The following is a 14,348-nucleotide window of genomic DNA, read 5'->3' as shown; positions in this document are numbered from 1 at the left end:
TTTTTAAACTGGGAGAATAATTATACATTGGCCACTATGTGACCCCAGACAAGAATAGGTCTCCAGTTCATATTAGACTGTTTTCCAGCTAGTTCCCAGTAGGCAGAGTTCCAGGGGTGGGCCAGGCCCTCACTCTTCTTCACAGCCCTCTTAAACTGGACCTATCCTTTTGTTCTACCTCTCTTCTGTCCAATGCCATTTTCACCCCCTGACCACTGAAGGACCCCAAGATTCCCAATGGAACCTGAGTCTCAAGCCCAAAGGCCAGGGCCAAGCAGGCAGAGCGTGCCAGCCGCTCTCTCTGTGATGGCCAGACTCAGAAACCATTCTCCTAACAGCTAGGAACTTTGGGGAAGTTCAGCTCCAGACCCAAACTTTGCAGCTGGGCCCCATCTGCCACTGAAAGTCAGCTCGGCTGGGAAGAACTTGCTAAGGTGGCTGCACCCACAGTTTCCGGGAGGGATGGTCCGTGTATGGAAGAGGACAACGGAAATCGGGGTGTCCCAGGCACCACCCCCTGGCTCCCCCCTACACCCTCAGTGCCCAGCGGAATTCTCTCCCCGCCGCGACGCAGCAGCCGGCTCCAGCCTCAGTCGGGCGGCGGCAGGGGCGCCAGGGCTCCGCCCCGCGCTTGCTGATCGGGCGGCCGAAGCCCCGCCCCCCGCTGGTATGTGAAGGGAGGGGGGCTGGAATGACGCGGGCCCGGGTCACGTGACGCGAATGGAATGCTAACAATGTAGCGAATGTCCCAACTGTGTCCTGCCGCTGCCGCACTCGGAGCCCGGGAGGGGGACGGAGAAGATGGGGAGCGAGCGGCACCGCCGGCAGAGGCGCGCCGGGGAGGGCCCGGGCGCTGCTCCCTGACCGCGACTGCACAGCGACGCGGGGGCTCGGCACTTTGTCCCCCGGACTAGAGGTGAGGGCAGGGCAGGGACACCCCGGGGACGGGCCCGGAGCTCGCCCCTGCAGAGGCTACTCAGGTCCGCGCAGGGCAGCGCGCAGGGAGCGGGGCCCGCGGCTGGGGCGCTTGCTCCAGGGGGTCCCGGCAGCAGCCGCAGAGCGCGCCCCGGGGCGGCGCGGGCTGCGGGGCGAGGCTGGGGGAGTCGGTGCGCCCTGGAGCGAGGCAAAGGCAGGAGCCAGGGAGGGCGCGCGCGCGCTGGGGTGGGGGCAGGAGTCACCTGGGGGACTGGCGAGGAAGAGCCGGACCCAGGGCGTGCCTGCAGCCGGGGCAGCCCGCGCACGCTGGGCGACAAGCAGGACTGAGTGCAAGTGTCTTCGAGGTGGGCAGGGGCAGCTGGGGGCTCCCCGCCCCGGGAGGGCGGCGAAGAACGGGACCCAGGGGCGGGGAGCAGAAGTTCTCGGCGGCGCTGGCTTGCGGGGGGCGGCAGGGAAGAGCCGCGGCCAGTGCCCGGGTGGAGGCGGCGGCTGTAGGGGCCGGGGGCTTGCAGCTCCCTGGGGTGACCAGGGAAGGGCTCCGGGGCCCGGCGTGTGGCTCCGCCGCCGCTGAGTGCGCGCTGTGCTTGCGGGGGACGCCGGGCGCCCTCCTCGGGTGGCTGGGGCTGAGCCGGACTCGGGCCCGTCCTCGCGCTCCGGTCCGCGCCGGAAGAAAACGGACGAGAAAACTTTGGAGCAAGTTGGGCACCGCCCGGGGCGAGCGTCCGAGCGGAGCGGGGAGCCGGGCTCCCTTGGCGTGTGAGCGGCAGCGCTGGGCCCGGGGGCTCGCTCTGTCCCGGGCCCGAGGGCAGCCGGGGAACGTGGCCCCCCTTGGCAGCCGTGATCCGCAGTTACTTTCCGACATTTTCCCGAGCGCTGCTCTGGAGCAGACGTGAACGTGACAGCCCGGCCTGGGAGAGGCCCCTGCCGGCCGCCTCGGACACGCACTTAGGCCTCAGTGCCCCCAGCTGACTCTCCCCTACCCCGAATAGCAGCAGCCTGGTGGTTTGTCGCTCTGGGGCGGACGTGGCTGGCTCTTTCCCCGGGGGTGGGGGGGCTGCGTTTCCAAACTGACGCTTTCCACGTCCCACCTGCTCGGAGTGTGACTCTTACATCCCGGAGCTCTCCCGGCTCTGCCTGCGCCCGTCCCCGTGGCCTCTGGCCGCCCTCCATTTCCTGCTTGACAGCTAAGGAGAGTGGAGTAGAAATGTGTGGTAGGTTTGATGATACTTTGGGGCGGGCTCTCACCACAGCACTTTGCCTAAAGAGGTTGTGGTCTCTGTACGAATTAACTGGATATTGGTCACTTTAGTCACCTCTGCTGTTTAGCCCCACAACAGTTTAGAGCACTTTCTGTTTAGGGTGGGCTGGTGCAATGCCTGAGGTGGCTTTTTCTCGGGTTTCTGTCTGCTGAGAGAAAGTGTAGTTTGATGATTTAGATTGAACAAGGGATTTTGGAATCAGGACTCCTGGGTTCTTGTTTGTTTTGTGACTTTTAGCAGGTCACTTGGGCACTAAAAAACTGAGGTAATAAAAATGTTGGCCTAACTTGAGACCATTTGAATTTGAGCACCCAGAACTTCAACTGAATTAGGAGGGTCCCTCTGAAATTCAGGTTTTGACTATTTCAAGTCAGGCACCCAAAATCAGAGGCCACTTTTTAAAAATCCTGATTGAACCTTCTTTGTATCTCATCTGTACAATGGGTGTAGTGAAAAATATTATATTTGAAAAGTACATTGAGATCTTATATGACCAGCACAATGAAAATGTAAGGTCTTGCATAAACTCTTTACAAGATATAATCACTGGCATAGAACATGTCAAATGGATAAGTATGGGAATTAACTTATTTAAACTTCTGGCTATTTTGGGACCTATGTTTATGGTTTTGGCAGGGTACAAATCTCCAGTCCATGGGGATTTCACAGTAATTTTGTATGGTACTGTTAGTGGGATAGAGGAGAGTGAGAGAAGTGACATGACCCTGCCTTCATTCCTACTCCTCACTTCAAATATGCTGCTATGGGTAACACAGTATTATTATTTGTATTATGGTAGCATCCAGAGACCCTGAGATTATGCCCCCTTTTTCTAGAAGCTGTACATATATTTAGTAATAGACAGTCCCTTCCTCAAAGAGCTTACAGTCTAAGTAGATGACAGCAGATAGACAAGCAGATGTCTCTGCTCTTGAAACGTACAGCTGATCTGCAAGAGCATGTGAACCAGCCCCATATAGCCACCAGTTGATGCTCCTTTCCCCCTTAGTAGCATTTAGCCTGTGTCAGTAGAGGAACAGGGAGGCAAAGTTAGATCCATAGATTCCAAGCCTAGAAGGGACCATTGTGATTATCTAGGCTGACATCCTGTATAACACAGGCCATAGAATTTCCCAAAAATAACTCCTAGAACAGATCTTTTAGAAAAACATCCAATCTTGATTTAAAAATAGTCAGTGATGGAGACACCACCATGTCCCTTGATAAATTGTTCCAATAGTTAATACTCTCACGGTTAAAAAAAATTATACTTTATTTTCAGTCAAGCTTCAATTTACGACCATTGGATTGTGATACACCTTTCTTTGCTAGATTGAAGAGCCCATTATTAAATATTTGTACACCAAGACTAATTCAGTCACCCCTTAACTTTCTCTTTGTTAGGCTAAATAAGTGAGCTCTTTGAAGCATGTGTCTGGAGTCTTCTGGGCAAAAAACCCCAGAGCAACAATGAATAAGAATAGCAAGAAAAAGCAAGCAGAGACGGGGGAAAGGAATGAAGACAAAGGAGCGAAAGAGAGAATGGGCATAAGAAACTAGGGAGAGCACCTGTACCTAGGGCATGACATGTGGGGATTTTGATATATAGGTGATGACACCCTTCTCCTCTCCCCCATCCCCGCCCCCTCCCCGCCCCCCCCAGTTGGCTTATCTCCAGAAAAAGAAGTCATGAGCTACTGTGCTTGGCAGGAAGGTGTACCAACATACATACGGATCCAGCTCAGATGAACCAGCATGTGGCTTTTTTGATTGGATTTTACTCAGAAGGTGGAGTAGAACTTCCAAGCAAGCTGGTTTAGATACGTGGGCTTGGTCTACACTACAGCATTAGGTGACCTAATTATGTCAGTGTACACACTACAGCCTTGCTCCTGCCGATGTAAGTGCCCTGCTACACCTCTTCCATACACGGACCATCCCTCATGGAAACTGTGTGCGCAGCCACCTTAGCAAGTTCTTCCCAGCCAAGCTGACTTTCAATTACAGACAGGGCCCAACTGCAAAGTTTGGGTCTAGAGTTGAACTTCCGCAAAGAGTTCCTCTGGGCAGCGTCCACTGGCTCCCTTGGCGCCTTTGAAGAGGAGTGGGCACTCTCCGGGGTTCTCTGCCCAGTGTCCCCGTCAGGCTCCCTTCTTTTATCCCTTTGACCGCACTCCTGTCCCTGTTATTTCATTAGTTGTCCCCCGGAATCACTTGGTTTCCAGGTCCTGTCGATCCTCCCCTTAAGGCTGGGGGGGTCCTAAGCCCGCTAACTTCCCGGAACCCAATAGGTACACCGGCATAATAACTCCATCTCCACAAGAGGCGTAGGGCTCATGTCCATGTAGTTAAGGCGACACAGTGTCTTTGTAGACACTGTTACTTATATCAGCTGCTGGCTGTCATTCCTGTCAATTTCAGGGCTCCATGCTGGCTATGAAATTTACAAGAAAACTGGGCTGTCACTGGGACAGGTGGGTACACCAGCTATAGCCAGGCTGCCCCCCAGGCTCCACTCTCCCAGCCAGGATACATCTACCCGGCTTGGAGCCTAGCTGCCCCAGTTCCTAGCCCAGCTGCTGCCCGGGCTCCCCTCCTGCCCCCCCCCCCAAAAGCTCTAGGCTCCCCACCGCCAGGAGCTCAGATATCCCCACTCCCCTGGCTCTTGGCTCCCTACTGCCCAGGAGCGCAGCTCCCGCCTCCTGGTTCCCCAGAACCCGGCTTCTCCTCTCTCCTCCTCTCCCCCCCACTGACTATTGACTTAGTTTATGACAGTAGTAAGACATCGCTACCTTCCTGAGCGGTTCCCTGGATGGTGAATTCAGACGGGACAGGCGCAACATCGCTTCACTGTGGTCCCGCGCTCGCAATGCCACGCATCGCCTGGGGAAGCGCATCAGCTGCCCCTGGGAGTGGTGTGAGGAGCGCCAGGAGCTGGGAGTCCTGGTGCCGCAGATCAGGTCCGACGACAATACCATCGTCACCCCGAGTGCCAGGGACATGCTGAAGAGGACCCTGAAGACAGCCATCCACTCACTGTACATGGAAACCCTGAAGCGTAAACCGGACCAGGATAAAGCCTTTGAACTGACCAGCAAGTGGGATGCCAGCAACCACTTCCCCGCCGGGGGCAGCTTCTCCCGTTTCACTGACTGGCGGTTCATCCACCGTGCCCGGCTCAACTGCGTCCCGCTCAACGGAGCCGTCCACCACAGGAACCGAGACAAATGTTGCAGGAAGTGCGGCTACTCCACTGAGACCCTGCCCCACGTCCTGTGCAGCTGCAAGCCCCACTCCAGAGCCTGGCAGCTGCACCACAATGCCATCCAGAACCGCCTGGTGAAAGCCACGCACCACGCCTGCGGGAGGTTGCTGTGAACTGCGCCATCCCCGGTACTGACAGCCAGTTGCAACCTGACATGGTAGTCACCAACGAGGCTCAGAAAAAGATCATCCTCGTCGACGTCACGGTCTCCTTTGAGAACAGGACCCCGGCCTTCTGCGAAGCCTGAGCTTGTAAGCTGGAAAAATATGCCTCCCTGGCCGACACCCTGAGAGCGAAGGGCTATGAGATGTAGATGGATGTCCTGGTCGTCGGGTTCTGGGCACTTGGGACCCCTGCAACGAGCATGTGCTGCGGACCTGTGGGATCGGTCAACGCTACGCACGGCTCATGCGGTGCCTCATGGTCTCAGACGCCATCCAATGGTCCAGGGACATCTACATCGAATACATCACCAGCCACCGACAGTACCAGGAGGTGTGAGCCGGAACGACATCGTGCATCAACTGTGAGAAAGGGACTGGGAGACTTTTTCCATTGGACCATATGAACTGGAACCATAAGCTCATTGAAACAGAATCATAGAATATCAGGGTTGGAAGGGACCTCAGGAGATCATCTAGTCCAACCCCCTGCTCAAAGCAGGACGAATCCCCAATTTTTGCCCCAGATCCCAAAATGGCCCCCTCAAGGATTGAGCTCACAACCCTGGGTTTATGAGGCCAATGCTCAAACCACTGAGCTATCCCTCCCCCTTGAACATTAAATCTCAGCAAATGAGAGTAAATCCATCCTTATCCACTCATTATACTCCACACCTGAACATAGCCATTATATGAACAACATACCCACATTTCTCAATGTCTGTACTTTGACCTGTTAACCTTTTACCCCCAATCGGGGATATTGCAGATTATGTATTCCTTACCCCATCTGATCCTAAACCGAATTTTGCACCCCTTGATAATCTGTACCTTATTCCCTGATAACCAGAAACTTCTACGCTTAAACTCTGTACCATTTTTTATTTTATTTTACATCATCTTAATAAAATTATTAATTCTGTGCCCTTGGGATGGCAAGGTGTTATTATTGCTGCCTTTTTAGAGGGCTCACAGAAGGGCATTCCTGTCATTTACAGCTTGCTCAGAATGCAGCAGTGTGTTTTGTTGTTTTTTCTCATTGGTGTGAAAAACCACAATCCTATTATACCTGTCCTGCACTCTCTACATTTGCCACCTTTGAAGTGTCAGGCTAATTTAAAGCTGGAACAGATGATTTTTAAAGTGGCTTTTATTGCTTCATAATTTATTATTTTAAAGTATTGTGAGACCTCCTCCTTGAGGCTTATTCTAACAGGTACTTGTGCTCTGACCACACCTGTCTTTTAGGGATTTTGCCTTCTCACCTTAAATTGTTAGGGGATTATATCTTTGTCGTTGGGTCTTTGGAGAATGGAACTTTCTATCCCCTGAAAATAATTCTTGTTAATTTCTTCTATAAAACACCTAATTACTTTTCCATTTAAAAGGTTTTTGGTGACCATTCTTATTTTGACACATTTAGAACTTTTTTCCTCTCCTCCTTTTGCTATTAAGACCCCATCATTATTTTTTATTTTGCCTATTAATGATGGTAGCTTTTCACTGTATTTTAATTTGTTTTTATTATGCCATTTGTTGTCCAGAACACCTGTGTGGGGAATATAGTTTAAATTCAATGTATCTGTTTGTTTGTCTACTTCCACAACCTCTGACAGTATTTGTTAACTAAGAAAAAAATTCAACTCTACAAAAATTGTTCTAACTTGCTGTAATGAAGGTAACCCTAACTTTTATTTGGGGTATTGTAACTTAGTAATGGACAGAAATTCTTTGAAAAGAAGCTTAATGGTGTTTAATCAGAATGATTTAAAACACAAATAATTTTGCAAAATGATTACTCGTGATTGTAGGGGCGTGAGGTGGGCACTCATTTCAAAGACAGGTTGAATGTTAGAAGGATACTGAATTTTTAAAACTGGGATAGTACAAACTGTACAGATATGCTTTATAATTTTTGATATTTAATTCTGTGGTTTTTAAAAACACAGCTATTTCCCCCCTAAAAATACAACTAAGTCCACCATTTATGAAGGTCACACACAATTTGTTTTCCTTTGCAGATCTGTAATATTTAAATGCTATTCCAATACTTGGCATATCTTGCATACTAAGTTAACTTTTCTTTCTGCTGGAAAATATAAAACACAGTTACAGTTATCTGGTGGCTGCTGTTGCTGTTCTCATTCATGCTGTAAATGTAATGCTGATCACTCAGTTAATGCTCCTAAAACAGAAAGAAAGCTCAAGAAGTTTCCAGCTGACTTGACCCAACATTATTAGAATCATGCTTTGGATCATGGGCCACAAAACTTCTTTCTATGAGACATGTTGTATAAGCAAAAGGCCAATTCCTGGGTTGCAAGGAGTTGGAGGAATTGCATTCCTCTCTATCACATCCCATGCCTGAACATTGGCACCGGGTCTGAGAGAAGTCCTTGTTTGTTCTTCCTCCTAAACCCAGCCATACGGTATCGGCTGCTGTCAGGAAAGGGAAAGGAAAGACCGGGTAATAAATTGGACTGCAAGTGTATTTTTCATCTATGAAATACTATTTAGTTATGGTGTATTCCTAAAATGACTTCAATAATATTGTTTAAGTGTCTTTTATTTATTAAAGTCCATTTTAGCTGCTATTATCACCTTAGGGGGACCAAATCTTACCCTCAGAAACCTGCATGCACTTCCCCACACCCCTGACTACATTGGCAGCTGCACTCTGTGTGTCTGAGCAGGATTTGTCAACCGATAATTGAATTGTTGTTTAGGAGGAAATGTCACAGTATGGATGAGTAGCTTTAACCCTTTTTCTCATCACAAACTTCCTCCCACCATTAATTGCAGATTTAGACACAAACAGCTTATTATTAAGGATTTCAGGACACCCCCAAGAATTGGGGGACAAAGAGTTTGAGATCTCTGGTTGAATCCAGCTTTTGTCTAGCGTATTCCTGAGTCTGGTACTAGGTCATCTGGCTAACCACTAAGGCACATTTTTTATTTAAATTTTAACCAAAAAATGTTTAGATAGCGACAGCCTACCACGGATCAGCATCAGGGTTTGAACTGAGGACCTTTAGCACCAAAGCACAGAGGCCTACTACTTGAACTAATGTGTAATTCTAGACAATAAGTGTAATTGGCTAGCTTCTGTGTTTATTAGCTGCTAGAGGGGCATGTGACACATTATGTGACACTCCTGTATTATGATCGAACATATTAGTTAGTGCTGCCACTGTTTAAAGAGATGCACAGTCGTACTGGAGACTTGGATTTGATTCCAGTGTCCTGTTTTCCCATTTTAAAAGGGTTCAGCCCATGGTTAAGAGGAAAGGCTTTATGTCATCTTTGCAATCCCTCAATGCAAGGATGATGTCTGCCACAGGGGTTCATTGGTGGGTTTTTAAGTGGCTGAGGAGCCCATTTCATGCCCTGCAGATTTCCACACAGAAGTGACAGGTGTGATCTTGGAGGAGACATAGTGTTGGCTGGACTGTTGTGCCCTTTCTTTCCTCCTTTGTCGCTTTTCTGTCTCATGAGCACATCTGTTCTCCTCCAAGTGAGCTGTGGCTTGGTGTATGGTGTGGCGCCATTGTGTTCTGTTCTGTGCCAAGTCCTCCTAGTTTATGTCACTCAGCAATGAACTCTCTGCCAGTTAGGGAGTGCTGTTGGGTTTCAAACAATCTTGGGTCCAGACAATCTTGGCCTTCAGGATAGTGGCCAGCATGATGGGTGATGAGGATGTATGGTGTAAATCTGGAAATGTTTTCCAAGCTTTGTGATGGTTCCATTGGCCCCTTTTTGGGGGCCAGTGAGCAAAATTAAAGGACACATTTAATTTAAAGCCCTGGCAGTACTTCTTTGGCAGCCAGCTCAAGATGAGAAACACTATCGTTTTCACAATAGCAGAAGCTAGAGTTAAGGGTCCGTTGGCACTTTGATATAAGCATGTAAAAATGATGGGTTATAATCTTTATGGAAGAACTCTCCTTTTGGGGCTAAAACTTTCAGCCAAACAGTAGCAGCTGCAGAGGTGTGGAGCAGTTTCGATAGTGTGGTAGATCTTTTAATCTTCTTTTGCATATTCTATTTAATATTTATTATTATGGTAATGACAGGAGACCCCCATCAGAGTCAGAGCCTCATTGTGCTAGTTGTATAAAGACATACAATGATACAGATACTCCACCAAAGAGCTCAGAAACTGAATTGAGTGTCCTTCCATGTGTCAGAGTAAGCATATTTGTGATTGACAAACTAGCAGTCTTTCTTTGTTTCCAGATTAGGATTTTTATTCTTTGTCACTACTCATTTTAATTTAGATTTGGCCACCTTTGCTCAAGATTGTTACGCAAAAACCCTACACTGCAAGAATCAGATTCGTTACTCACGCTAAGTTGTACCTGACCCAGTGGAGGAAGGTATTACTCAAGGAGAGTAAAGTTCTTCATCTTCAAGATTTATTTAGATGTTAAAGTGAAATGTCAGAATGTCTTGTTGCTGCTGACCTTGGTTTTGAAATAGTAGAAAATGCTATAGTTAGAGTTGTCAGTATTGCCATTATAAATCTCCTTTTCTGGGATTTATAACTCAGCTATTGTAAGACAAACAAGAATTTTTCTTCAGGCAAGATCTTGACATACAAAGCCTCCGCATGAACGTACCCTTCACTAACGATGAAATAAAAGATAGATTTGGCCTGTTTGTAGTTATGCAGCTATACAGGAAACTTGCCACCAAGCTTTTTAAATACAGTGAGATTTTTAAAGTTTTAGGTTTTTGGTTTTCAGTTTTTGAAAACTGAAAATATTTTTGGTTTTTGAAAATCAAAAATTTCTAGAGAAATAACTATTTTCTGTGAAAATTTAATTTCTAAAAAAGGGCGTTTTACATTAAAAAAAATTTGTACCTGAAAAATGTTGACCAGTTCTCGTGTTGCAAAAGCACTTTGAAATCCTTGAATGGAAAACAGATAAGTGAAATTTATTAAATGATGTTCAGCTTTGAGGACTGATATAGTCGGGTTCTGCAGCTTTCACTGGGTAAACCGCCATTGTCATCATGTTGAAGTCCCTTAAGAGGCAAATCATTTAAAACAGGCAGAAAAATGTGTGAGACTAAGTTCATATTTCTTTTCTGTTTCAGGTACAAACAGTTTGCACAATGATGATTCCAGGGTTTTTCATTCTCCGTAGGAGCCAGGAAGACACTGAGCTGAACTAAAACATTGAGTGGAAACTATTTGTTTAAGGATCATCAAGAGAGGAACACTTATTTTAAAACTACTTTATTCTAAAGAGAAAGAAGATTGTATTTATGCTGAAAAAAAACTGGATTAACAATGAGGCCAAAGACTTTTCCTGCTACAACTTATTCTGGAAACAGCAGGCAAAGATTACAAGAGATTCGTGAAGGTTTGAAGCAGCCTTCCAAATCGTCAGGTCAGGGATTACCTGTTGGACCAGGCAGCGAAACTTCTCTGGACCCTAAAATTTTAATAGGGAAAGATGCTGCCAGGCAGCAGCAAATGAGACCAACAGCCAAGTTTGGACCTTATCAGAAAGCACTACGAGAAATCAGATATTCGTTGTTGCCTTTTGCTAATGAGTCGGGCACCTCAGCCTCCACAGAAGTAAATAGGCAGATGCTGCAGGAATTGGTGAATGTAGGCTGTGATCAGGTACGTATGAATTTGAGGGGAAGGAATGTTATACTGGGTTTACAGCAAGTATATATAAATCTACGGAAATTATATCCGTTGGTGGTTGACCCAAGGAAATGTTGTCAAATGACAAGTGCTGCTGATTCTTCTAGCTGTGTCGGCTGCCTTTGCTGCTGTTGGCCATGAAGAATGGTTGCTGTTGCTGGAGGCTTTAGTAGGGTAGATGACTTATTCTTGAGTGAATCTGTTCCTTCCTTTGCGTAATTCCAATGGGTAGCATTGGATGGCCATTAATCTGTCCCATGGCCTGTCATGGGGTCCCATAGGTTTCTGTTCCGTCACTTCTGTCATTTATCTTGTTGGTGTGGCTATTGGCACAATAGGAGTAATAATAGGATGTGTGCGGGGGTGCCTGGAAGACATAGATGATACTCAGCTGTTCAGCTATTTCATCAGAACTGGGCCATGCAATTCAATGGTTTAGCTACTGTTTGGCCATACTGTGACTTGAATAGGAGTTAGCTGTCAGTGACTTAGGTGCTTTTGAAAATGTTACCCTTGGTGACTTACACCCCAAGTCTCATTGACTCTCGGAAGCAATCAGAAGAAAGGGACTGTGTCTGGCTCTTTAACTGAAATATGCCCATTGTTGCATAGCCAAGGTTACGGAGGGGCGGTATTGGGGTGAAGAGTACACAGTGTGGCTATTTCTGTGTTAAACAGTATCTTTCATTGGAAGTATTTTACATATGTGCTCTGGAGTTGGCATCATCTTCCTATTTATGTGCGGATACAATTTGAGGTGTTCGTTTTGACTTATAAAGCTCTGTTTCTGGTTCAGGTCCTGGCTGCATGAGAAACCATCTTTTACCACTTATGCTCAAATGGCATTTGTGTGTCAAGCAGAAACACTTGTGTTTTTATAGTCCCCTGCTTTAAATGGCAAAGTGTTCTCATGATTCCTTGATTCCAAACCTTATTTCCACTTACTTGTCTATCAAACCTTGTATTTACTGACCTTCAGGGCACCTTTCAAAGACTATCAACTTCTTAAAACTTTCCTTGAAGTGGGGGGGTTGCTTGACAAATAATTCATAATAACAACCATTGACATTTACTTGGAGCTGCACGGGACAGAGATATTTAAACAATCTCTGCATCAGTGAGCTTATGTTCTACAAGTTGGGTAGAGAGAAGACAAGATGCAGAGCCAGATGATAATGGGAGGGTTGGGGAGGAGCAACTAGATGTTACCTGGTCCAGTGGATCAGATGCTGAATTGAGTTCTCTTCCTGGATGTGACACTGACTTGCTGCGTGAGCGTGTGTGTCATGAAGGCTTACATTTTGAAGGGTCTGCACTCAGAAGTTTCTAAGGCACTTCTGAATGCAAACACTTGATGCACATAAATGAGTGATGGTTAAGTGAGCACAGTGGGATCCCTGATTTGTACATACAAATTGGGTGTATTTACAAAGACACATCATGCACACATGCTTTTGAGTGCAGACTTCTAAAACTTAACTATAAACAGGGATCCTTGCTTATCTTTCAGAATGCTTTGGGACTTATGGCTAAAAATGTTTCATGAAGTTCAGTGTAGTATACTGTGTATATATAATTTTTTATAACTATTTTTATATACCAGGTCTCAGGTATTGGCACGAGGTATCTGAAATGCTGTACAACAATTAAAGTCAGCTCTGACTGTGCTCTAAATGGTCACGTTCTCATAGGCTCCGTAGATCCTAGAGCACATGTTTGTGGTTTTTCCTCCTCTCCCTGATCCTTCCTTGTGTTTCACTTCTTTCCATTCAGTTTCCCCAGTTGCGGCTTGGTCCTGTGAAGATGCCATTACTAGCGGCAGTCATATCAAATGAGTATAGCAGTTAGACTTGAACATCATCAGGGTCAGATTCGACATAATCTCCTGTTAGAGATTCCACAACTGGTGTCCTGTTTCTGAAAATGCTCTGTCTGTGCATCCCATACTCTTACCCAGTCCAATCTAGATGAAGCATACATGTCTTGGAAGGTTGGGAATGGATGGGAGTTCCTTGAGGTAGCTTGGACTCTGTCAACTGCTTTAAATGAGGCCCCCAAATTCAACCAAATAAATAGCCAGTGAAGCTTGTGTTTTTATTCCTGCCTTTACTGGCTAATAAGTGCATGGCACGAAAATAGCTCCTTGGTGGCAGTCATGTTCAGCCCAGATGGAGTCTAATCTGGAGGTGGTGAATGCATATTTTGCAGTGGTTTTTTCTCACCTGAAAAGAAAGGTTGTGGTTTCTCCTGCCTTTGCCCAGTCAGGAGGATGTTACATGCCACTTTCCCAATCCATGCCAGGAGTGAGTGTTAAAAAATTAAATAAACCACAGATGGAGCTAATATTACAGATACACAGGAAACAAGGATTTAGAAAACAATTTTTGTAAAAATAGAAAAATGCTGGGCCTTAAATGGCCCAATGGGGGGGTGTCCCTCTTAACTTTCCCATACAGCAAGCCTACTCCTGCTCACTGTATAAAATACTAACCAGCTACTTAATGATCAGTAGCTGAAATCAGTGATTTGCCATCAGTAAATCTAATCTAAGGTGTCCGGTGGATTTTGAAAACACCTAAATGCTGTGTGATGTTCATCATAATGGTCTGAAGAACTTCATTCTCACAATAGATCTGGGCTAATTTGGTTTGGTGTTGTGTTCCAGAGGAACCCTACTTCCATTGGACTATATTCGAGGGTGCAAAGATCAACATTTTCATTCTTTCTGGTCACTGAGCCAGGACCAGTGTTAGAAAACAATCTACCAGTACTAAAAGGAATTTAAGGTCCACTACTAGGTACTTCTGTAGTATGTTTTCAATTTTAGCAGCAGTTATTAACACACCTATCGAGATGGACCGGGGTGCTGGAACAATGTGTATAGTGGGGTTGCCGAGAGCCATTGAACCAAACTAAACCCTGTATATGGTGGAAACCACTTCAGGCCAGGAGGTGCGACAGCACCCCCCATATGCCTAGTTCCAGCACCTATGGAGATGGAGAGTAATGCTTAATACTATTTGAAAGTTGAGCTTCCAAGCCATCAGATAGCATAAAGCAAG

General features: G+C 46.7%; 1 protein-coding gene across 1 annotated transcript in view; it reads left to right on the top strand.

The window, feature by feature from the left end:
* The first annotated feature begins 714 nt into the window (after nt 1-714).
* LATS2 (large tumor suppressor kinase 2) overlaps nt 715-14,348 on the top strand; it is a 70,576-nt gene continuing 56,942 nt past the window's right edge. The window contains exons 1-2 of the mRNA XM_077809295.1: nt 715-916; nt 10,725-11,259. Coding sequence (XP_077665421.1) covers nt 10,921-11,259 — 339 coding nt within the window. The 5' untranslated portion in view covers nt 715-916; nt 10,725-10,920. The remainder of the gene's footprint in view (nt 917-10,724; nt 11,260-14,348) is intronic.

This window comes from Eretmochelys imbricata, chromosome 1 (assembly GCF_965152235.1).
Source record: "Eretmochelys imbricata isolate rEreImb1 chromosome 1, rEreImb1.hap1, whole genome shotgun sequence".
Taxonomy (NCBI): Eukaryota; Metazoa; Chordata; order Testudines; family Cheloniidae; genus Eretmochelys; species Eretmochelys imbricata.
The sequence above is the reverse complement of the archived record's forward strand: the minus strand, read 5'-3'. Positions and strand labels throughout refer to the sequence as shown.